Source organism: Saccostrea cucullata, unplaced genomic scaffold (genome assembly GCF_032062105.1).
Source record: "Saccostrea cucullata isolate Sc308-1 unplaced genomic scaffold, CSIRO_AGI_Scuc_v1 ctg577, whole genome shotgun sequence".
Taxonomy (NCBI): Eukaryota; Metazoa; Mollusca; class Bivalvia; order Ostreida; family Ostreidae; genus Saccostrea; species Saccostrea cuccullata.
The window spans coordinates 27067-53572 of NW_026928487.1; the positions used below are offsets into that span (position 1 = coordinate 27067).

The 26506-nt window shown below is 35.2% G+C and overlaps 1 protein-coding gene across 1 annotated transcript; it reads left to right on the forward strand.

The window, feature by feature from the left end:
• Window positions 1–15294: 15294 nt before the first annotated feature.
• On the forward strand, window positions 15295–16482 carry LOC134277735 (uncharacterized). Its single transcript, XM_062760048.1, has one exon. It carries the CDS (start codon window positions 15295–15297, stop codon window positions 16480–16482), a length of 1188 nt encoding a protein of 395 aa, XP_062616032.1.
• Window positions 16483–26506: the final 10024 nt, after the last annotated feature.

Genomic DNA, 26506 nt, shown 5'->3' on the forward strand with positions numbered 1-26506 from the left:
TGCTCAGGTAGTGTAGTTTGAAGTTTGTTCAAATCATGACCTCCCGGGGTAGGGCGGGGCCAAAATGGCCGACCAAAGTTTTACATAGAAATATATAGAAAAATTCTTTAAAAATCTTCTTCTTAAGAATGACAAAGCCATAATTCATCACATTTATATGGAAGCATACTCAGGTAGTGTAGATTCAAGTTTGTTCAAATCATGACCCAGGGGATAGCGCGGGTCCACAATGGCCGACTAAAGTTTCACATAGAAATATATAGGAAAATTCTTCAAACATCTTCTTCTCAAGAATGATTCATCATATTAAACAGAAGCATGCTCCAGTAGTATAGATTCAAATATGTTTAAATCATGACCCCCAGGGGAAGGGCGGGGCCAAAATGGCCGACCATAGTTCTTTAAAAATCATTTTCTAAAAATAGCAAATCCATGATTGGTCATGGGACTACTTTTGGATTTAAACTTTACAATAAAAAGCCATTTTCTACTTTTTCCTACCCTTTGTGCTCAGGAGAGCGATGTTCTTTTTACCAGCTTTTCCATAAATACATTCTACTAGTTTCAAAGCCTCATAAAGTCTAAAGCAAAATTTTTTTTAAATTCCGAAAACTTCTTAAACACATTTTGACTCTTGCATAGGAATGACTTGAATTCTTTAACTTTTCGAAACGCTTTGGAAAATCTGCATTAGGATTGCTTTATGTAGTCTAATTGAAGACAATCCAAACTTTTATCTTTTTAATACTTCAATATACTGCAAGATAAAGAAACTGGAAATTAATATTATAATCGAGGGACGTTTTAACGGACTTTTAGACTATCAAAAGGATACTAGCAGCTACAAACATCAAAACAGTCCTAACGCCAGAGAACGTATTAAAGAAATGATACCAGAGTTAGATCTTATTGATATATGATAGAAAAATTACCATATGTATTTAGATTTACATGACATTACCCGAAGAACCAGTAAGCTGGATTAGATTACTTAAGATCTGCTGATTTTTTACATTGTTCGATGAATGCCGACATCGTATATGTATACAATTCTGAACACTCTTTCATCAAAATTTTCTTAAGTTCACATACTCCTATATTTTTCTTGCGTTGATATCATATATAGGCTACAGTTGTCAACTAGATGAAAAAGGTATCACATTTCTGCAGCTACTCATCGCAGGCGCTTCAAAATTAAGCATAAACTTTGTTTTGGCGTTTGGTTCTTATGTTTGTTTTACTGTGGTCATTGACTCTTTTGATTGATTTGAAATGAACGGATATGGTTTTTGTTAAGTTTCGTGTAAACGTTAGACCTATTTTTTTGTTTGAAGTTTTAGACACTAAAAAATATTAATTCTCAGATCATACAAGTAGTATGAGACTGCCTATGCACGGGGACTGCACTGAGGTAATACATGCTGTATTACAGAAACTCAGGGGATCTCTCTGGTGAATGAGTGGTTCAGCATTAATTTGTTTCTTCTCTTACATACGGTCGAGAGACCTGAATAAGGCAAACGGTTGTAGGGGATAAACACCTAAGTGTTTCACAGTACAGCAAAGCACGTAAGACCTGAATAAGGCAGTCACTTGGTTGTAGAGAGAGGTGGCATACCACAGTTAGAGGTGGGGGAAGTGCCAAGATACACCAGTACTAGTGGAGTGGCAGGACTAGTAAAATTCATTGCTGGAGACACCCGTTGATCACAGTTTGTGGTTTTTCAATCAAGACGAAACCCGTTGATTTACTGTATTATATTTGTACATATTTATTTGGTCAACAAAAACTTGAGTTAACAGGTTAACAAACCTGAGTGTAACGCCTCGGGAATAAAAGACATATCACCAAACACCAAGCTCGGCCGCGTTGCACGTTACATTATTTGGTGGCAGCGGTGGGATTTTGTTGAACATGGATTCTTCTAAAAAAGTATCAGAAACTAAAGAGCGGATGGAGAAGATTTTAGAAAGGATGAGAACGCCAACCAGCAACGATGGTCAGACAAAGGCGGCAAGCCAAGAGTCTGGATAATTATGCAGCACACAGTACTGATAATCAACCAGCCGGTGTGTCAGGGGATAATTATGCAGCACACAGTACTGATAATCAACCAGCCGGTGTGTCAGGAGATGTGTCATTTGACGAGTACGGGACACGGCCTAAAGTTAGATTTCCAGACGAAGGTAAACCAAGCTACACACCAAATGCTGGGCTTGACGACATTGTGACGGGGCATCTGTTTGACACGCCAAAACCACATAAGCAGTCAACGGGGCCAGACAATGCCAAGACAGGCCATATAATCAAGCCAGCCACATATGACGGAACTAGTTCCTAGCTTGACTACAAATCACATATTGTGGCCTGTGCTATTGTAAATAGCTGGGCAGAAGATAAGAAAGGTCTTTACTTAGCTGTATCGCTGCGTGGCCAAGCCCAGTCAGTGTTATGTGACTTGCCAAGCGATACTGGTCAGCATTATAACACACTGGTCAGATCCATCGAGGAGAGGTTTTCTCCTCCTAACCAAACAGATCTGTATCGTGTTCAGCTAGAAGAACGAAGACAGAGAACATCTGAGTCAATACCAGAGATATGTCATGCCATTAGACGACTAACCAATTTGCTCTACGCATCAGCACCTGGTGATGTGCGAGAAACTCTGGCCAAAGATTCATTCGTAGATGCCTAGGGATATGTCACAAATTGTCAGGCATTGCAAAGTTTTGTAAAGATGTAAATATTTTAAAAAGTTAATCATATGCGGGACGCATATAATCTTGCGGGGAGAGTAGTGAAACGGAAACGGTTTCTGTTTAGTTTCGTAAAACATTAGACCTAATTGTTCGTTTAAAGTCTTAAACACTAAAAAATATTAATTCTCAGATCATACAAGTAGTATGAAACTGCCTATGTACGGGGGCTGCAATGAGGTAATACATGCTGTAATACAGGAACTCAGGGGACCTCTCTGGTGACGGAGTGGATAAACATAAGTTTGTTTCTTAAGACCTGAATAAGGCAGACGGTTGTAGGGGATAAACAGCTATGTGTTTCATAGTACAGCAAAGCACATAAGACCTGAATAGGGCAGTCACTTGGTTGTAGAGAGAGGTGGCATACCACAGTTAGAGGTGGGGGAAGTGCCAAGATGCAGCAGTACTAGTGGAGTGGCAGGACTAGTAAAATTCATTGCGGGAGACACCCGTTGACCACAGTAAGTGGTTGTCCAATCTAGAAGAAACTCCTTTATTTACTGTATTATATTTGTACATATTTATTTGGTCAACAAAAACTTGAGTTAACAGGTTAACAAACCTGAGTGTAACGCCTCGGGAATAAAAGACATATCACTAAACACCAAGCTCGGCCGCGTTGCACGTTACATTATTTGGTGGCAGCGGTGGGATTTTGTTGAACATGGATTGTTCTATGAAAGTATCAGAAACTAAAGAGCGGATGGAGAAGATTTTAGAAAGGATGAGAACGCCAACCAGCACGATGGTCAGACAAAGGCGGCAAGCCAAGGGTCTGGATATGCAACACACAGTACTGATAATCAACCAGCCGGTGTGTCAGGAGATGTGTCATTTGACAAGTACGGGACACGGCCTAAAGTTTGATTTCCAGACGAAGTTAAACCAAGCTACACACCAAATGCTGGGCTAGACGACATTGTGACGGGGCATCTGTTTGACACGCCAAAACTACAGAGGCAGTCAACGGGGCCAGAGAATGCCAAGACAGGCCATATAATCAAGCCAGCCACGTATGACGGAACAAGTTCCTAGCTTGACTACAAATCACATATTGTGGCCTGTGCTCTTGTAAATAGCTGGGCAGAAGATAAGAAAGGTCTTTACTTAGCTGAATCGCTGCGTGGCCAAGCCCAGTCAGTGTTATGTGACTTGCCAAGCGATACTGGTCAGCATTATAACACACTGGTCAGATCCGTCGAGGAGAGGTTTTCCCCTCCTAACCAAGTATCGTGTTCAGCTAGAAGAACGAAGACAGAGAACATCTGAGTCAATACCAGAGATATGTCATGCCATTAGACGACTAACCAATTTGCTCTACGCATCAGCACCTGGTGATGTGCGAGAAACTCTGGCCAAAGATTCATTCGTAGATGCCTAGGGATATGTCACAAATTGTCAGGCATTGCAAAGTTTTGTAAAGATGTAAATATTTTAAAAAGTTAATCATATGCGGGACGCATATAATCTTGCGGGGAGAGTAGTGAAACGGAAACGGTTTCTGTTTAGTTTCGTAAAACATTAGACCTAATTTTTTGTTTAAAGTCTTAAACACTAAAAAATATTAATTCTCAGATCATACAAGTAGTATGAAACTGCCTATGTACGGGGGCTGCAATGGTGGCATACCACAGTTAGAGGTGGGGGAAGTGCCAAGATGCAGCAGTACTAGTGGAGTGGCAGGACTAGTAAAATTCATTGCGGGAGACACCCGTTGACCACAGTTAGTGGTTGTCCAATCCAGGAGAAACTCCTTTATTTACTGTATTATATTTGTACATATTTATTTGGTCAAAAAAACCTGAGTTAACAGGTTAACAAACCTGAGTGTAACGCCTCGGTGATAAAAGACATATCACCAAACACCAAGCTCATTTCCCTCTCGGAAAAATTTTCACTCATATCGAGATGTCATCGTATGACGGTGAAGGGCTTCAAATTATGACCTTTACTGGGCACTTAGGGCCGTTGGACAGTGAGGGATCTTTATCATGCCAGCGCCTGCCGCTGACACGGGGCCTCGGTTTTTAAGGTCTCATCCGAAGGAACTGCAACTTTCACTTCAAAGTGCCGAGCGCATGGCGAAGGAACAGTAGCTACCCGTTTTTTATCGACTTAGGTCAGTCGAGGCCGAGATGCGAACTCAAGACTTGCCGATCACGGAGCGAGCGCTCTACCGACTGAGCTACCGTGAACGGTTTGACTCTTTTGACAAACCTTTAATGATGATAAAAACCTACTTAAATTAAAACAAGCAGAAGGGCCTTGAATCGCTCTTCTGATAAACTGTTCAAACTATCATTTCTATTTGAAGCCTTTAAGTATTCTGTATATTTAGATAAAGCCTCGAAATTCCAATGATATGTCATCATGACCTGTATTTTAGATGAATCACTCTGAGAACCCATTAAAATTCAAAAGTAAGACAATGTGACCTACTTTAAAGTTGTAGTAATCCGAGGACATAAGTTGCATCAATTAACAAAGCGAAATGATTCTAAGCCAGTAAGTACCTGAAATATATATAGTTAAAGCCATAAATTTTCAAAAGTAGGTCACGGCGACCTAATTTTTAGTCGAACTTCTACGAAATTCTAAGATGGATCAACTTACAAAGTTAAATAATCATAAGCCTTAAAATGTTCAGAGCGTGCCGTCAAAACGCCTTTAGAAGGCCCCGGGGGAAGAATAGTACCTTGTACTAATCGGGTAACCTTCTCTAAATAAAGCATTGTTATTAAGGTCTTCCGTTTCCAACGGAAGACCTTCTACTGATTCTGTTGGTAAAGATTATTATTCTTTTTTTTTTCTTCTACTTCCTAGACGCCAACTTTGAAGCCTCATATCTCACTCATTTCTCCATTGATTTCGCTCAAATTTTCAGATATACTAGAAGTTACTAAACTCTATCAGAATGTTGTCAAAAATTTCAAAAAGTCACTTCCGGTTTTGAGTTATTTCCCTTTAAACGAAAACTTATAGGCTTTCGTTTCCAGACAAAGGCTCAGAGACGGCTAAAGCTGCAGCAGAAATTCTACTGATTTTAGATAATAGAAGGATTGAAGTTGTGTACATCGGTTTTTGTTTTTCGATTTCTCTATTCAAAATGGCGCTATATAGGGGTCAAAAATTAGAACTCTTAAAAAAGCCAAAAATTGCTCATATTTTGCTTTTTAACTTCTAAACTAAAATTATTTTGTTATAACATATAGAACATAATTTGTGCAGAATTAGAAGAATTCAAGATCTTTCAAATGATATCTCTAAAAAAAGGGCTGGCCCTTAAAATTAGGGGCCAAGAGGGGCCTAAAGTTTTTCCTTTATATCTCAAAAAGTATTGAAAATTTGTAAAACGTCAAAGAAGCAAAGTTGTTGAAAATGTCAAGCTCAACCTATTAAAGTCGTCAAAGTACGTCCGGCGACGTCACTTCCGGCCAAACCGGAGGTAGTCGGAAAACGCATATTTTGCCATTTTTGACAAGTTTTGGGGTAACATGTGTCACCGGGAGCATAAAAATTAATTTTCCGTCCGTCGTCGTCACTTCCGTTCAAACCGGAAGTAGCAAAAAATGGCTGATTTTTGCATTTAATAACATAGATTTAGAGGATTTTAACAATTTTAGGACGTAATTACTCATTTTTGTAAAATTAAAAGTTACTTCCGGTCAAACAGGACGGAAGACCTCTCGTTGCTTTGCAACGAGCTTTGCTCTAGTTATTATTATTATTAAACGCTTTGAAATCGAATGCCTGCAAAGTTCAAAAAGTAGGTCACTGTGATCAACTTTTTTATAAATATTTTTATGGCCGAAAGATACATCGTCTTACAAGCTTTAATGATTGTAAACCTTTCAGTATTCGAATTATTGACCTTAATTGTTTTAAAAAAAAATTAACCATAAAATTCGAAAAAGTAGGTCTAGCTGACTTACTTTTTAGTTGACATACATGTAGTTTGAAGACTCAAGATACATCACATTAGTTTGTTGATCATGGGTCTTATATTGTTCAAAATATGCCTCTCTATCATTTTAAAAGGAATGGCTGCAAAATTTAAAAAGAAGGTCACCGTTACTTTCTTTTGAGTAAACATGATTTTTAGATTGATCAACTGACAAGATTGATGATCCTAGTCCTTATACGCAGCACTGATAAGGCCTACTATGAGAAATCAACTGAAAACGGAAGTGCGAAAACGTTAATTGTTTTTAAAACTGAATTTATTTTTATTCAGCTGTTCTATTATCACATAACTTAAATACTTATGCAAATAGCATAATATAACCTACTCTGTACTGTATGGAGTTTGGTCTCATCGATGGACAGTCACCTGGTGAACGCATAGTAGGTTCACGGAATGTAGGTCATTAACAAATTTCAATATTGCAAGGGCATAACCTTGTTGAAATTAAAAATTCAAGCTATTAATTGTTTGTACTTTCTGGAAAGTGCTGCTGCTTTGAATAGAATCCGCGTTTTAATAGTTAAAATTTCAAGTATATAGGCCAATGTCGAAATATGTTTTACTTTTACCAAATATTTTGTGTACTTATAAAGGTCTTGTTTTCGACCTAAAGAAAGCAGTAGCACTTTTCAAGTTAAGGAACCTATCATCTATTTATATTTAAACAAGAGGCCCACGGGCCTTAGAGGTCACCTGAATATCATGCAACAACTTTCCAGCGTTTGTATTTGGTTCGTGTTTTAAGCCAAAAGCCATTAAATTCACAAATTTTGAAAGAGGCACCATTGCTTATCAAAGGGCAGATTTCAAAGCATTAATTTATTTTTAGTCAAAGTACCCCCTTGGTACCCCTGACCCAGCAGCCCTGAAATTATCTATTTTGAAAGAGGCCCCTTTCTTCATTATAAGGCCAGCATTTTTTTTTATGTTTAGGTTTAGTTATGAACATGAGAATAAAAAGTCCCGAAGGAAAAGGAAATAATTTTTTTTTTTTTTGATAAATCAATCATTAACATATACAAGTACATTCTTTTTTAATGCTATCCTAATAGGCTCCTTACCACTGGACACATAATACTTACAAATAGGAAAGTAGAATATTTAATTGCTTATTTCATCATCTGCCAGTTTTGGCCAGTTAAAAAAATTTTGTGATGTTGATCAAAATATATTTTAAAAAATCAATTCTTTAAAAGTCTTTCAATATATCTTCATTTTTTTAATATGTGTTAGGTGAATGTGTAGACATTGTTCTAAAATTTACTTGATGCCTAAAATTATAATTCCTATCATAAAACAGACAGGGAGTATTGGGGAGTAGGGTCGACAATTTTTCAATTAAGTGTAAAATAATTTTTCTGGCTGATACAAATGATACTACATGCCTGTATATATTTGTATATTTGCATATCCAGTGCTTTCTCACACTATGAACATGTAGCCATCAACTGCGTTCATAGGACTATATACGCACTTGCTTCTGCTATGAGTGCAGTTGCTCTATCTCGCTCGTGTAGAACAAGCTTTACTACACTTATATAGAGTGTTGAGAAGTATTTATATGAAATGTTTTGCAAAAGGACTAAATATAAGTTTTTAATAATATTTTTGGGAAAAAAAGGAATTCAGAACAATTTAAAATTGCTGTTTGGTATCTTTAAAAATTTAATTTTGGTCAATGTATTTAATTGTAAAATAAAACTTTTAAAAAATTGAATAGAACTCCATCTTTTTAATTTTTCATATCATGCAAACTTGTACAAAGAACGATAACTCTTCATACTTGGGTAATAACATTCAGAAAGAGGAAATTTCTTTACCTAGATCTATGATCTTTATCTATTTCAAGAAAAAATAAATAGAAAAAGTACTAAAAAAAATCACAGAAAAGCATACTCGAGTAATAATTATTATAAAAGCATTCTCATTTTTATCATAGTGTTTAATTATTGATTTTTGTCAGAGGATTTCAATAACGTTGATCGATGACGTCACGACTGCATCAAAACAAAAATTAAGAGAATGCGATGACGGCGCTGCTTGTATCCAGATAACTGTGTTTGAGAGGGAAATACTTTATAAATTATGATTTATTAGAGAAAAGGAGTATTGATCAGGTGTACTGATTTTAAAGCCGTATCGTTTTCTTTACTGAAGACAGAGGAAGCTGCGTCCTTATGTAAGTCAGGATTTCCTCTGATATTCTTGACAACATCAAAGAATGCAAATATAAGTAATAAACAACCATTATTTAGTGAACATGGCGTAATGAATAGCAATAGCTCTGCTGGCAAATTTTCCATGATGCGCTAGCGCGCATCATGGAATATGCTAGCAGAGCAATTGCTATTCATAACGCCATGTTCACTAAATAACGTTGTTTAGTTCTTAAATATTCTTGCCTTTTAATAATTGAATTTTTTTTTATTTCTTCAGGTTATTGTTTATTTCTTCCTCAAATGGACTTCGCTTCTCCCATAGTTTTATTCATTACATATGATGCATAAGCAACCCTTTTCTGAAGAATGATGCTTAGACTGTAAGCTATAACAGAGACCTAAACAATGTCACTGGCAATATGCAATAGCTACCACGGGCAGTTTAAAACCTGGGGGAGGAAAATAATTTACAGTTACTTTTGAAACGAATACATAATTATCTCACCAGCATGTCATTGTGCAACAAAGTCGTCAGCATTTTATTTGTCCTTTGAACGGGTGAAACGTTTTGAATGGCACTCTTATCGATGAATATTTTACACTAAATTTACCTGCCGTTTCATCGTAAATCCGGAAGTGCGAGTTCGTAAATTTGAAATCTCGATCCCCACTCAAATTTGACATCGGAAAAAAAAAATGTTTTATTTTTTTCTAAAAATTCAAAACCTTGAGCGGAGGGATTGTAAAACTGAAAATAAAATAAATCCTGGCCTTAAATATGTAATTAGATCATTAGCATATTTACCAGGAGCAAAGGATAAGATGTTCAAAGAATTCATGCATTTCACTATATAATCATTAGAGCCCCATCCTAAAACAAGAAACCCTGACCCTGGGGCCATAAAATTCACAATTTTGGTAGAGGCACTCTTGCTTATCATAACTATGTACTTAGTTTATTTAATACCCAGGAGCACAGAAGAAGATTTTCAAAGAATTCATGTATTTTCACTATATAATCAATAGAGCCCCGCCCTAACACCAGAACTCCTGACCCTGGGGCCATAAAATTCACAATTTTGGTAGAGGCACTCTTGCTCATCATAACTATGTACTTATTTGGTTTATTTAATACCCAGGAGCAGAGAAGAAGATTTTCAAAGAAATAATGCATTTTCACTACCTACTTATTTAGCCCCGCCCTAGTACTAGAACCCCTGACCCCAGGGCCATGAATTTCACAATTTTGGTAGAGGACTTATTGCTGATTACAATCATGCAAACAGTTTGACTGCTTGATGTCCAGGAGTAAAGAAGAAGATTTTTAAAGATTGCATTAATTTTAGTGGTTTTGGCCCCACCCCTCAGGCCCCAGGGGGGCAGGGATCATGAAATTCACAATTTTAGTTTCCCTTTACCCATAGATGCTTTGTGCCAAATTTGGTTGAAATTGGTTTAGTGGTTGCAGAGAAGAAGCTGAAAATGTTCAAATGTTAACGCACGACGCACGACAAACGACGAACGACGACGGACGAAAACAGATAGCAATAGGTCACCTGAGTTTACTCAGGTGACCTAAAAATAGTCAAGATCTATTTAGTGTACGAGGGTCATTCAAAAAGTTCGTAGACTTTTGTCCTAACTTTTTTATTTAACGTCATATTATATCCAAATTTGGTACAAATATTTTAACAACAGATTCAAATAATTTGAGTAAAAAAATTGGAATGTATCCTCATATTTATGAAAATTACCAAGGATTAAGAACAGCAAAAATGGGGTCAAGAAGCACCGTCAAAATTGAGTAATTTTCTAATTTTCACTTTATAGTATTTACAGCTATACCTCTAATAAATGGAGCTGAAACGAAATAAAATTTACATGTTTAAATAAAGTATTGCTGTATTAATTAAAATGAAATCAGGTTATGTAATATCTCGTTCCATTAAAAAGATATCAGCTTCTAAATACATATGGACTTGATTAAAAAAGGCAAAAAACCATGACGTTGGAGGACGTCACGGAGCAGCAAGTAGCAATAAAATTAGACTTTACATTCGGGAAACTTTTTCTACAAGCTTAAAAAATCCTTATAAATCAGGATCTGTATGAAAAAAAAAATCTGTGTATGTATTTGTATTAAGTTGAAAATACAATTTTGAGTGGTAGCGAGTTTGAATCGGACGATGGATTGTCTGCAAAGAAACAGGTTAAAGTTAAAAATATTGTCAAAAGAGTTAGGAACGTCATTGAACATGATGTGTGCTTCAATGTTGCAGAAATAATAAAGTTGCATGGTAAATCAAAGAATTTGAAAACAATAACATTCTAATTCAAGCTATATTTGTACATTTGTTAGCAAACCAGGTCTTAAGTATTGTGGATATGTGTTTTTAGAATGGAGAAGACGCAACAAACCGTGTTTGAAATAACAAAAATGTGTATACTTTTGACAAACTTTCTCAGCGTTGTTTTTGACGTTACAATATTGGTTAACCGTGCTCCGTGGTAACAAAACATGTTGCTTTTAATTTTGGCTAACGTGAGTTCTGTTTAATCAAACGGAATGAAACTTCACAGTTAGACAAAATAAATGTTTATGTTTACGAAAAGGTGTTGATCTATAATCTTGTAATAATCATATGGCGATGAGAAGCATTGTCTACGTATTTTTTGAATGACCCTCGTACATGTATGCCCTTGCGAAAGAGCGATTTAATGAGGCACCTCGACGTAAAATACACCTAACCTGAACATAAAAACACGACAGAATTATCTAAATACATTCTCTCGAGGAATAATCGCACTAAACAAATGGTATACATTGGTATTATTAGCCTGTTAAAAACCTGTAAATAATACTCTGTTTTATAATAAAACGCATTTTTCATAATTATAAAATTCCCAAATCTGCCTCTCACTGCACATTAAATACGTGATTGTCATGAGTGACAAGTTCATCGAGATCAGTGGTTTGTTTAAAACCAGCTGTATGGGATCTAACTAGAGACTTTTGTTAATGCATTGATCAGTTTTATTGTTGTTTATTATGCTAATACAGTTTAAAGTTGCAAATTATTTCATTTTCGGGTAATATGAGGTATGAATAAAAGTCATGTTTTTTGTGTGACGTCACAATAAACTTTTCCCGTATAATTAGGCCCCGCCTCCTTTTTCTAGCCTTAACAGTGCTGCGTAGTAAGCAAAATTTCAATATATATTAAAAAATGTAATTTTTGGTCAACTTTGAAGTGACTTTTGGACTATGCTTTTTGCCCCTAGGTGATTCCCCTTGCAAAATCCAATTAACAACATATCCTCATTATTTTGTGAAAGTTTGGTGATTATCTGGCTAGTGGTTCTTAAGAAGATGATTTTTTAGCAACACGTACTTATGCTGCCGGATCGATAGATCGGGGCGTATATTGTTTTTGTCCTGTCCGTCTGTCTGTCTGTTTATCTCTCTGTCTGTCTGTTATCAACTTTAATCTCCGCCATAACTTTTGAACCGTGAGAGATAGAGACTTTATATTTGCTGTGCATTTTTCACTAAATAAACCCTTCAAATAATACCAAGGTTAACGGCCTCGTGTCCTTGACTGTGACCTTTATGCTAAAATAGTTTTTTCGAACTTTCGCCATAAATTTTCAACTATGAGAGATAGAGACTTCATATTTAATATGCATACTTCTTTAATAAAGTCAATCACTTTGACTGTGACCTATATGCTAAAAATAGCTATTTCGAACTTTGGCCATAACGTTTGAATAATAGGAGATCGAACCTTCATCTTTGGTATGCATTCTCCACTAATTAAGTACATGTACTTTCAAAACACAACGACCTTGACCTATATGCTAAAAATAGCTTTAAAGAACTTTACAGCTGCCGGGCGCATAGTTTTACACAAACACATCTTGTTATGTGTCTGGATCGATAGATCCGAGGAGTATTGTTTTTGTCCTGTCTGTTTTTCTGTTAATTTGTTGTTCTGTTTATCTGTTTGTCTGTCTTTCTGTAGTCAACGTTCGCTATAACATTTGAACCATGAAAGACAGAAAATTCATATTTATTATACATAATTCAATAATTACGCTCTTTCAAATGACATCAAGGTCAATGACCTTGACTGTGGCCTATAAGCTAAAAATAGCTTTTTCGAACTTTGGCCACATTTTTTTTAACCATAGGAGATCGAGACTTCATATTTAGTATGCATACCCCACAAATTAAATTCTTTCAAAAGACACCAAGTTCTTGACCTTGTGACCTTGACTATGACCTATATGCTGAAAATAGTTTTACAAAACTTGTTGCCGCCGGGTGCATAGAGTTTTATAAACATATCTTGATTTGTATGTATTTTCCTAACTATCTCCCATTGTTTAAGGGTCACAAACTTAGTTGTAGTACAAACGGGCGCATTTCGTCCAAGGATACCCTGTGACAAATTTGACAATAACTGGCCGAGGGGTTCTTGAGTTATGGCCCATATTTTAAAATGTTTATACACACCGCACAAATGGCCATAGCATTAGCTCATTAGCTCTTTGAACCTTTTCCCCGTGGGGACCCGGGGTGACAAGAATAGGTCCCCGGCACCTCCTTGCATGTCGTAAAAGGCGACTAAATGAAGCAACCTGTTGGCCGTGGGTTGCGACCCGTGTTGGTGGAGGAGGGGATCCTGGTGGCTGAGGTCTGCAGGTGCTTGGTGTAACGCACCTGTTCGACCAACACTCCACTTTGGCCCCATATTCATCTAGACGGGAGGTCAAGTTTGGCCCGATTTGATCAAGCGGCTGGTCACGCCGAGCTGATTTTTAGCTCTACTGGTCAGAGACCAGAAGAGCTTATGCGATAGTAATGCGTCCGGCGTCCGTCCGTCTGTCTGTCTGTCTGTCTGTCTGTCCGTCTGTCTGTCCGTCTGTCTGTAAACAATTTTTCAAAACGCTACTCCTCCTACAGTTTTGGTCTGATTTCAATATAACTTGGCATACACGTAGACTACACTAAGATACATAAAATTGGATAGAGCATCGGTTTTTGATTTCGATGAACGGTGTTGCCATGGTTACTAAAAATAGAATTTTCTGTGAAATTCTTTTCAATTGCTACTCCTCCTACAGTTTTGGTTTGATTTCAATATAATTTGGTACACAAGTAGACTACACTAAGATACATAATATAGTGCATAGATTTTTGATTTGAATGAACGATGTTGCCGTGGTTACTAAAAATAGAATTTTCTGTGAAATTCCTTTAAAACGCTACTCCTTCTACAGTTTTGGTCTGATTTCAATATAACTTGGCACACAAGTAGACTACACTAAGATACATAAAATAGAGCATCGGTTTTTGATTTCGATGAACGGTGTTGCCATTGTTACTAAAAATAGAATTTTCTGTGAAATTCCTTTCAATTGCTACTCCTCCTACAGTTTTGGTTTGATTTCTTTCAATATAACTTGGCACACAAGTAGACTACACTAAGATGCATAAAATAGTGCATCGGTTTTTGATTTCGATGAACGGTGTTGCCATGGTTACTAAAAATAGAATATACTTTGAAATTCCTTTTAAATACTACTCCTCCTACAGTTTTGATCTTATTTCAGTACAACTTGGCACACAAGTACACTACATTAAGATACATAAAATAGTGCATCGGTTTTGATTTCGATGAACGGTGTTGCCATGGTTACTAAAAATAGAATTTTCTGTGAAATTCCCTTAAAATGTTACTCCTCCTACAGTTTTGATCTGATTTCAATATAACTTAGCACACAAGTAGACTACACTAAAATACATAGAATAGTGCATCGGTTTTGATTTCGATGAACGGTGTTGTAATGAATACTAAAAATAGATTTTTCTGTGAAATTCCTTTAAAATGCTACTCCTCCTACAGTTTTGGTCTGATTTCAATATAACTTAGAACACAAGTAGACTACACTAAAATACATAAAATAATGCATCAGTTTTTGATTTCAATGAACGGTGTTGCCATTGTTACTAAAAATAGAAATGTCTGAAATTCCTTATAATGCTACTCCTACAGTTTTGGTCTGATGGCAATGGCTTCTTTTCTCATCCTTTGTTATAAGTACAAACCAGTAGAGCTACAGTCTCAACAGAGACTTCTGGTTATTTACATGCCTTAGTATTGATGTATTTGTAACCCTTTCGTTATTTCCTGACTGTGCAAATTTCCAAGACGCCGACGTTTCCATGTTAATATATGTATATCAAGCGGTGGCTTAGGGTCAATCAGATATATCTTATGTCTGAGTATAGTCTCTTTGTATCCTCTTGGTGTCAATCTTACTGGATGTTCGTTTGACTTGACACCGCCCTTGTTGGCGCTCCGTGGCGGGCGGGGAGCAAGGATTCTGAATTTTATTTATTAAACTATGGCTCTTACTAAAAAACGCTGTTACCCATCAGGTTTAGAATCTTTTATGAATGATGAGCAGATTACTTCAGTTGTAGAACACTGGCCCCGCTTCATCACACTTGAAGCAAAGTTATCAGAAAAACAAACAAAGCCCCTTACAAAGGTGTCGCCTTTTCTCATACAGAAAGGAATACAGGGAGTAATTGGAACTCCAAAATCTGTAAAAAAGTTAAAATCTGGAGCTCTTCTAATTGAAGTCTCTAAAAAACAACAGTCTTCATCCTTGCTGGCATTGAATACTCTAGCAGATATCCCTGTTATCGGTAAAATTCACTCTGGGCTCAACCAAAGTAAAGGTATTCTGTATGACAGAGATCATGACCTTGACGACATTCCTGAACAGGAAATCCAATCTAAACTGGAATCTCAAGGCGTGATCTCTGTAAAACGGTTCATGAAAAAGCGCAACGACAACATCGAAGCGACGAACACTTACTTGTTAACTTTTTGCTCACCTACACTTCCAACAAACATTAAAGTTGGTCTGTATGTCATGAAAATTGAAATGTTTGTTCCCAATCCACTGCGCTGTTTCAAGTGTCAGAGATTTGGACACGGACAATCAAACTGCAAAGGCAATGATACATGCTTCAGGTGTGGTGAGGAGGGGCATGATGGCAAAGGCTGTCAAAAAGACCTCAAATGCAAGAATTGCAAGGGGGACCACATGGCTTCCTCAAAACAATGCCCAATATGGCTAAAAGAAAAAGAAATTCAAAAAGTTAAAACAGAAAAAAGGATTCCCTATCCAGAAGCAAAAAAATTGGTCAATATGTATACTGTACCTAAACCTAATCTGCCATCATACTCAACAGTTTTAAAAGCATCCTCAAAGAAGGATTCGTCTACTCAGGTTTGTGAGAATGATCTTTCTCAACAAACCTCCACATCTAATGTTCCTTTGTCATCTAATGACAACTCCAAAGCAGTTTCACCACCTACTTCTGCAAGCCCTACAACAGTGGGTACTCCAAAATCTGTAGCTGAAGCTACATCAAAACCCGCAGCTGCAGGCTTAACTAAATTGTCTGGGAGACAAAACAGATCTCCCTCCAAATATACCCAAAAGCAATCGAGCGATCGGTTGCGCAAAGGGTCACATGATCCCGTCGCTCTTCATACTAAATTTGGGATCTTCTTGTAAATGGACGTTACACCGTGCCATTCTTCCTCGCGAGTTCAAAGTAAGTCACCCAATAAAAATAAAGGGAGGATATCCCCCATTACTCACAGCAAGTAAAAATGACTCATCCTACTTTTATACAATGGAATTGCCGAGGTTTTAGAGTTAATTTTAATGATTTATCCCTTTTAATTCAAGACCATTGCCCGGTAGCTTTATGCTTACAAGAAACACATTTAAAAGAAACGGATAAAATTAGCATTAAGAACTATAGTATGTATAACCATTATGCTCTGGCTGAAAAAGCGTCTGGTGGTACGTCTATAGCAGTTAATAATAAATACATTCATAGCCAAGTACCTTTAAAAACTAGTCTACAGGCAGTAGCTGTTCGCCTTTCTCTTGATAAAACAATGACACTTTGTTCTGTTTATGTACCTCCAAACTATCAATTACAATCTTTGGAACTTTCAGATTTAATACAACAGCTTCCTACACCATATCTGATTATGGGTGACTTTAATGGCCATAATCCGTTATGGGGTAGTGACAAAATAACAGATAAAGTGAAAAAAATCGAAGAAGCAATAACACATCATAATCTATGTATACTAAATGATGGCTCAAACACGTACCTACATCCAGGTAATGGTTCATACTCTTCTATAGATATCACTTTAGTAGATCCTTCTTTACTCTTAGATTTGAGCTGGTCGGTACATGACGATTTATGTGGGAGTGATCATTTACCAATAATCGTCGAAGTAAATAAACCTTCAGAAAATAGTTATATACAAAACTGGAAACTAAACAAGGCTGATTGGACAAAATTTGAACAATTATGCTTACAAGATCTTTTGGCTGAGAAGTTTGAAAACCATCCTGATCCTATTCAACAATTCACTGAAATACTATTAAGCACGGCAACTAAATGTATACCTAAAACTTCGGCAAAGTCTACTAAAACTAAAAAAAACATGGTTTACAGAAGAATGTGATGATGCTATTAAAGCTCGCAAAAAAGCTGAAAAACTTTTCAATAGATTACCAACATCAACAAATTTAAGCAATTTCCGCATATTTAGAGCAAAAGCTCGTAGAACCATTAATTTTAGCAAATGAAAATCTTGGAAAAAAATTGTTTCTAGTCTAAATTCGCATACTCCGATAAATAAGGTTTGGAACGCAATAAGAAAAATTAAGGGAAAGGGTCCTGAAAAATATCAGCATCTTAATATTGGAAATCAAATAATTACGAATAAAAAAGAAATAACCAATGAAATAGCTAAAACAATTTCTACAAATTCTTCCACAAACAATATGAGCCCTACATTTATTCCATATAAAAACTCACAAAAAGAGAAAACCTTAAATTTTACATCTGAAAACCGGGAATGTTATAATCAACCATTCACATAAGATGAACTGCAAAAGTCTTTAGATAAATCTCATGATACTGCGGTAGGACCGGATCAAATTCACTATCAAATAATTAAACATCTCCCCCAGAATAGTAAAGAATGTCTTTTGCAAATTTTCAATTCTATCTGGACACGAGGTCTTTTTCCACCCTCCTGGACCCAAGCTACCATTATCCCTATTCCAAAACCTGGAAAGGACCATACAGATCCTAATAACTACCGACCAATTGCTTTAACAAGCTGCTTATGTAAAACCATGGAACGGATGATCAATGAACGCCTAATATGGTTTCTTGAAACCAATAACAGTTTAACCAATATACAATGTGGTTTTAGAAAAAACCGAAGTACTATTAACCAGTTAGTACGACTGGAAACCTATATTCGAAATGCTTTTATACATAAAGAGCATGTTGTATCTGTATTTTTCGATTTAGAAAAGGCCTATGATACCACATGGAGATATGGCAGTCTTTATGTTGATGATTTTGTTCTCTGTTTCAAATCTAAAAGTATGAATTATATTGAGCGAAAATTACAGGTCTGTCTAAACAAAATACAAAATTGGGCTGATATGAATGGATTTAAGTTCTCAAAAAGTAAAACCTCCTGTGTACACTTCTGCTCCAAACGGAAAGCTCATGATGAACCACGTTTGCTACTAGATGGAATCCCTATAAAAGTAGTAAAAGAGATTAAATTTTTAGGCATAATCTTTGACAGCAAACTTTCTTTTATATCACATATTAAAATGCTGAAAGAAAAATGTACAAAGGCATTGGATGTAATAAAAGTCATTGCGAATACAAAATGGGGGGCAGATAAAAATACTCTTTTGAAACTCTATCGCTCTTTAGTTAGATCTAAATTAGATTATGGTTGCATTATATATGGCTCGGCAAGAGCTTCATACATGAAAGCTCTTGACGCAGTCCATCATCAAGGCCTTCGACTTTGCTTGGGAGCTTTTCGAACTTCTCCTGTAAATAGTTTATATGTCGAAGCAAATGAGCCACCGCTGGACTTGAGAAGAATCAAACTCACCTTACAGTATATTCTCAAATTAAAAGCAAACATTAATAATCCTGCTTATGATTGTGTTTTTAATCCGCAGTATGAACATATGTATGATAAAAGTAAAACTTGTATAAAGCCTATTGGTCTAAGATCTAGAAAACATATCAGAGATTCCGAAATACCTTTGGATATCATAAAAACTACAACTTTATCTGAAATACCTCCATGGAAATTAATTAAACCAAATGTAGACACATCTTTAACTGAGTTTAAGAAATCAGAAACCAATTCTCTTGTTTTTAAACAGAAATTAGCCGAAATAAAACAATCAAAAAATTCTTCAGTCGAAATTTATACAGATGGTTCTAAAGACAACAATAAAGTAGCTGCGGCTGCAGTGAATAAAAACAATGTTTTCTCTTTACGGCTTCCAAATGAAGCAACAATATTTACAGCAGAAGCAAAAGCCACACAGCTAGCATTTGAATATATAAGATCCTCTAATGAAAACGATTTTACAATATTTTCGGACTCTCTTTCTTGCTTACAATCTATACAAAATATGAATATCGATCAACCATACATTCTAGATATACTGATTCAGTACTTTCATTTTACACAACAAGGTAAAGTAGTTGATTTTTGTTGGATTCCAAGTCATATTGGCATTATTGGAAACACTAAGGCTGATAGCGCTGCAAAAATGGCCCTTCAATATGACATAACCTGTTTTAAAATTCCTTATACTGATCTGAAATATAAAGTGAAACTGTATGTAAATTCTATTGGCAAGTGTATTGGGAGTTTTGTGATACAAGTAAACTATATGCTATAGAGAACAAAGTAAATAACAAAACATCTAACTTTGGCCTCAAACGTCAGGATGAAGTGATTATTTCAAGACTACGTATAGGCCATTCAAAAATAACTCATGCATACTTATTTAATAGAGAATTACAGCCAGAATGTATATCATGTGACTGTCCGCTTACTATAAATCATATTCTTTTAGAATGTACCGATTTTTCGCCTATTCGAGGTAGACTTTTCAATAATGTACAAACGATGCGTGAACTATTTACAAAAGTTAATGTTAATACAATTTTAGATTATGTACATGAAACTGATTATTACAGTAAAATTTAATAGTACACAGTGCAATATATTTTGTTGATTAAAACATGTTTTATTTTTAACTGTTTAAATATTTTTAAATTTTTAAGTCCGTCGGATGGGACGTTAAACGGTGCCCCGTGTCAAGGATAACAACCCCCTTGGCACGCAAAGGATCGTTTCTCCGGTTTTCGGAAAAGAGTAGGCTCACTGGGGGCCGCCTGAGAAACCAAAAAACTCTCAAAACTGATCATTTAACATATTTTCCTGCCGAAATATGGCTGAAATATTGCCGACTCGGCGTTAAACACCAATCAATCAATCAATCAATCTTTGAACCTTTAGCTCAGAAGAACTAGAAAGAGTCAACAAGATAAAATTTGACCGTTTTATTTTAGGTGCAAGATCAAGACCATTTTCCTATACATTTGGAATTAAAAAAATTACTGTGGCCAATCATTTAATGTCAACTTATATTTCAGAAGATTAAATGTTATCTTTTTGCACAAAAAGACATCACCATACAATGTCTATCAGATGACACTACAAAATCAAAATGAATAATTCAACTACAATAGAGATATTAGCTAGTCCAAATTTCCTCTATTTATATTAATTTTTAGAGAAAATTAGTTATTTTGATATATTTCAAGTATGTTTAATTTTTTGCTTATTTTCACATATGGAGAGGTAGTCATATCAAGATACAATGTGATAAAAGAGCAAAAGACTTGACCTTTAATAAGAGAGAAATAACACTGTTTACTGCTTTTTTGCTTAAATTTGTTCTTAGATTGGATGCTTTCAAAAGCTTTAAAAAAGATTGAAGTTTGTTTAGAACATCAAATTTATTATATATTTTTTTTTAAAACTTAAGTCCTGATTTATTAATTTTAGTCACTTAAGAAGCGGAATACGAGATATACGCCACTGAGAGACAAAGCAAAATGTATCAGAATGATAGGTCGAGTACAAGCATGCATGGGACAATGATTTTTTTCGTTGAAGAAAACCATGGGACAAAACTATTTTTAAGCTTGAATTCCCCATGGAAGAAACAATTTTTAATAATTTCAGGTCTTAACACAGAAGATACATTTATTACACTTAAACATGTTTTATCTTTAAAAAAATAATTAAAAAGTCATTATATCTTTTCAAGTCAAATAAAGGATACAAAGTGAAGCATAAATTTTCAAATAAATACGGCATGCAAAGCCAAAAAATAACAAAGTGACAAATAATGGTTAATAAGAACAAACAAATTATTCAGTCAATTAATAAAAATATACTGCTATCAAATTACAGAGAAACATCTCTACAACTACCAGAATCAACCATGATCTTTTAAAATATATGGTCTCTCAAGATTAATCCATTCAGAAAACTTATTTACCGATTTTATGCAGTTATGTCTATGTTCAATTCAATCCATTTGTAATGAATTACACCGGGGTTCTATGGTATCTCCGTAGTTATAGTATTTTGAAAAAAAATATCTACCATACCTGGGATATTTCAAGAAATATCATTTTCAGTTTCTTCTATTATTTGTCTTTATTTTTGTTCTGTTGTTGAATTTTTATCGTGTTGTTTATTTACTAGGAGCTATCGAAAAGACGTACCTTTTTTACCTTACTACCGCGAAAGAGTTTTATGGTATCGCAGTATCCGGTTGACACGAGTCTATGGCCACCTAGCAGTGTCATATTTTAAAAAAAAGATAAAAGTGCAATTAAACTATGATCTACCTATAATTTTATGACTGGTGTAATTAAACTTTTATGATATTGTACTTCAAAGTGAAATCAAACATTATCTACTATTGAAGTATAGACTAGTATAGATTTAAGGATAGCGGGGATTAGAAGTACTTCCTACGCACTTGTACAGTGGAGATATAACTATTTTTAGGCTAATAGGATTTTATCACTTGTTTTAATTTTTATAGGGTATTTAAGAACAAAATAGAATTAGATTATATTGATTGTTGCTTTGTAGACAGACATTCTTCATTTACAAGCGTCACATGTTCTATCCAACCATGCAAAATTCTATTGAAGTGTTTAATCTCCCTCTTTCTTTTTACACTCAAATATTAGGATATGAAAAGTAGTAGGCAAATATTGATACAATGTACAATAATCGTATTTTAAACAAGAGGCCCGCCTTATAGGTCACCTGAGTATTGTGTGACAACTTTCAAACAATGAACTTTTGTTCGTGCTTTAAACCAGAGGCCATGAAAGTTACGATTCATAATTTTGAAAGAGGCACCATTGCTAATCATAATTGTAAACTTAGAATGCTTACTGTATTTACTTAATACCCAGAGGTAGGTCATAGTAACAAAGAGAAAATGCACTTCCACTTTATTACCAGTTTTGCACCTCACCCCAAAGAAACCACTGACCCTGGGGCCTCATATTTCAAAATTTTGCAAATTTTATCATAAAATGGTTGATGTATACCAAAGAGCAGATTTCAAAGCATCAATTTATTTTCAGACTAGGCCCCCCCCCCCCAAAAAAAAAACCCAAGGGGTGGCATAAAAAATAACAATTTTGCTAGAGGTACCTTTCTTCATCATAAATATAAATATACTTGGATCATTGGCATAAACCGAGGAGCAAGAGCAAAGGAAAAGATTTTCCAAGAATTAATGTATTTTCACTATATAATCAATTGAGCCCCGCCCTATCACCAGAACTCTCAACCCAGGGGCCATGAAATTCACAATTTTGGAAGCGGCACTCTTGCTTATCATAACTATGTACTTACTTAGTTTATTTGATACCCAGGAACAAAGAAAAAAAGATTTTGAAAGAGATAATGCATTTTAACTATACAATCTATATAGCCCCTCCCAAGCACTATAACTCATGACCCTGGGGCCATAAAATTCACAATTTTGGAAGAAGCACTCTTGCTCATTATAACTATGTACTTAATTAGTTTATTTATTACCCAGAAGCAGAGAAGAAGATTTCCAAAGAATAAATGCATTTTCACTTTATTACGAATAGAACCCCGCCCTAACACCAGGACCCCTGGCTATGGGGCCAAAAAATTCACAATTTTGGAAGAGACACTCTTGCTTATCATAACTATGTACTTAGTTTGTTTATTTAATACCTATGAGCAGAGATAAAGATTTTCAAAAGAAATAAGGCATTTCACTACCTAATCCATATAACCCGTCCCTAGCATTAGAACCCCTGACCCTGGGGCCATAAAATCTACAATTTGGGAAGAGGCACTCTTGCTCATCATAAGTAAGTGCTTAGTTAGTTTATTTAATACCCAGAAGCAGAGAAGAAGATTTTCAAAGAATAAATGCATTTTCACTATATAATCAATAGAGCCCCGCCCTTACACCAGAACCTCTGACCCTGGGGTCCTAAAATTCACAATTGTGGAAGAGGCATTCTTGCTCACCATCACTTTGTACTTAGATAGTTTATTTAATACCCAGGAGCAGAGAAGAAGATTTTTAAAGAAATGATGCACTTTCACTATATAATCTATATAGCACCGCCCTAGCATTAGAACCCCTGACTCTGAGGCCATGAATTTCATAATTTTGATAGAGGACTCAATGCTCAATATATTTATGCCACCAGTTTTCTGCTTGACATCCAGGAGAAAGAATTAGATTTTTAAAGATTGCAATAATTTTAGTGATTTTGGCCCCATCCCTTAGGCCCCAAGGGGACCAGGGCCATGAAATTTACAATTTATGTTCCCCTTCACACTTAGACGCTCTATACCAAATTTGGTTGAAATTGGTTCAGCGGTTTCATAGAAGTTAAAAATATTCAAATGTTAAGGTCAGACGACACGTTCCTCAAAAATATATAATTTTTCCTAAGAATTTGTCATTGAAGTAAAGGTACTTAAACAAGTATCCTCACAAAAAATTAGGGTACCTTACCAGGCATTTGGACAAGATACTACAGGGTCATATTTCTTATATAACCCTTATGGGTAATCTTATAAATGGCCTATATCACAAGTTTTGGTGTACTAATATTTAAAAACATTTTGAAAACAATGTAGAAATCAGAAGAGAATGCAAATATGAATAATTTTTTATATAATATTCAGAGATACAAAACATAAATTTGAGGAACATGTCATCTGACCTTAACAAACGACGGACGATGGACAAAAACGGATAGCAATAGGTCACCTGAGTTACTCAGGTGACCAAATAAAAGGGAATGCAATAAAGAGAAAAAAGACACAAATATTTAAATAGACAATAATTTTTTTTAAGAGGTAACAAATAGGAAATATTTATTATATATATATATATCTATCGGGTTGATATTTTTCCTGAACTGAAAAAAAAACTGCTGAATTTTTTTTTTATTTTAATGGTTTAATTTTGAATTTCAATTCATAAATATATTTGTTTCTCTATTGAAAAATATTTTTAAAAATGAAAGAAAGAAAGAATACTATATTTAATAAATAACTCTTATTGTTTCAACCCAAACTGGTGTGTAATTTTTTTTTTTACCAGCGAAAACAATTCTCAATTTTTTGTTAATTTTTTTTACAAAAACCGTTTTCCATATTTTAAAATTGTTTCAACACTTCCATAAAAGGAAGACACTTTATCTTCAAAGCCTCGTTTTCATTATATTTACATTTCCAACTAATTTTCCTAAAAATTCTTTGCAAATAGGAGCATTGTTCATTTTCTCATGAACTACCACTGTTGAAGGGCGTAAATTTGTTGCTATTCGTAAGAAAAAAATTGTCAATATAAGAAATGAATTTCATTTTTGAAGATTCATGAAGTATATGCAGAACAACGCTTCATGCCGGCATATTAATCATTGAGCGCTAACGCGCTTCATGAAATATGCTGGTGTGAAGCGTCGTAGTTCATAACCTCTTGAATCTTTAAAAATTAAATTAATTTCTTTAGTAAACACCAAACTACAGTGTGTGCCGATTCAACAAAGTTATCTTAGTTTTTACATTGTTGTCATGGTGGTTTATATAAAGTAGTACTCGTGCGAAAAAGTGCGAAAATGTTACAGAAATAAAGTTAAACAGGATGTGTTTGTAAAACACTGACGCCCCCGTATGGCAACATAGCAAAGATTAAGCTTTTCTTAAATGCAAATCTAATTAATTGGTACCAAAAGTAGGGTATTCTCACTGGAAAACAATTATGAAATTTAAAAGTAAGCTAATGTTAAAGTTTTTTTAATAATTACAAAAATCTCCAAGGTCAAGGTCAAAAGGTCAATGTAATTAGTATCAAATGAAAGGTTTTGCCACATAAAATACTTATGTAGAGCATGAAAGTCCCAGCCCTAACTGTTCAGAAGTTATAGTCAACGTTCAATTTTTTAAAAAGTAGGTCAAACTCCAAGGTCAAGGTCAAAGTTATTGTTATCAAATGAAAGGTCTTGTCATTAGGATCAAATATGTAAAGTATGAAAGTACTAGCCCTAACTCTTTAAAAGTTATGGTCAAGGTTTGCTTTTTTAAAGTAGGTCAATCTCAAAGGTCAAGGTCAAAGGTCAAGAATCTTCATATCCAATGAAGGGTCTTCTCACAACGACTACATATATGAAATATGAAAGCCCTATCCCTTACAGTTCAAAAGTTATGGCCAAGGTTAAAGTTTTTTCACAAGTACGAAAATCTACAAGGTCAAGGTCAAAGGGTCAAGGTTGTTGGTATCCAGTGAAAGGTCTTTAAGCAAACATAACATATGTGAAGTATAAATGTCCTGGTGTCTACTGTTCAAAAGATATGGCCAAAGTAAAATTTAAAAATTTTTCTTAAAAAGTAGGTCAAACTCCAAGGTCAAAGTCAAAGGGTCAAAGTTATTTTTATCAAATGAAAGGTCTTGTCATTAGGATCAAATATGTAAAGTATGAAAGCACTAGCCCTAAGTCTTTAAAAGTTATGGTCAAGGTTTGCTTTTTTAAAGTAGGTCAGTCTCAAAGGTCAAGGTCAAAGGGTCAAGGATCTTCATATACAATAAGGGGTCTTCTCACAAGGATTACATATATGAAGTATGAAAGCCCTATCCCTTACCGTTCAAAAGTTATCGCCAAGGTTAAAGTTTTTCAACAAGTACAAAAATCTACAAGGTCAAAGTCAAAGGGTCAAGGTTGTTGGTATAAAGTAAAAGGTCTTCAAGAAAACATAACATATGTGAAGTATAAATGTCCTGGTGTTTACTGTTCAAAAGATATGGCCAAAGTAAAATTTTAAAATTTTCATGTAAAAGTATGTCAAACTCCAAGGGCAAGATCAAAAGGTCAAATTTGGTGGTACCCAAAGAAAGGTCTTGTCACAAGGAATACACATATGAAATATGAAAGTCATAGCTCCACTAAATCAAAAGTTATGGGCAAGGTTAAAGTTTTTGTGAGACAGGAGACAGAAAGACAGACAGACACGACAAAAACTATACACCCCCAAAACTTCGTTTACGGGGGCATAAAAATCAAAAGATGCAA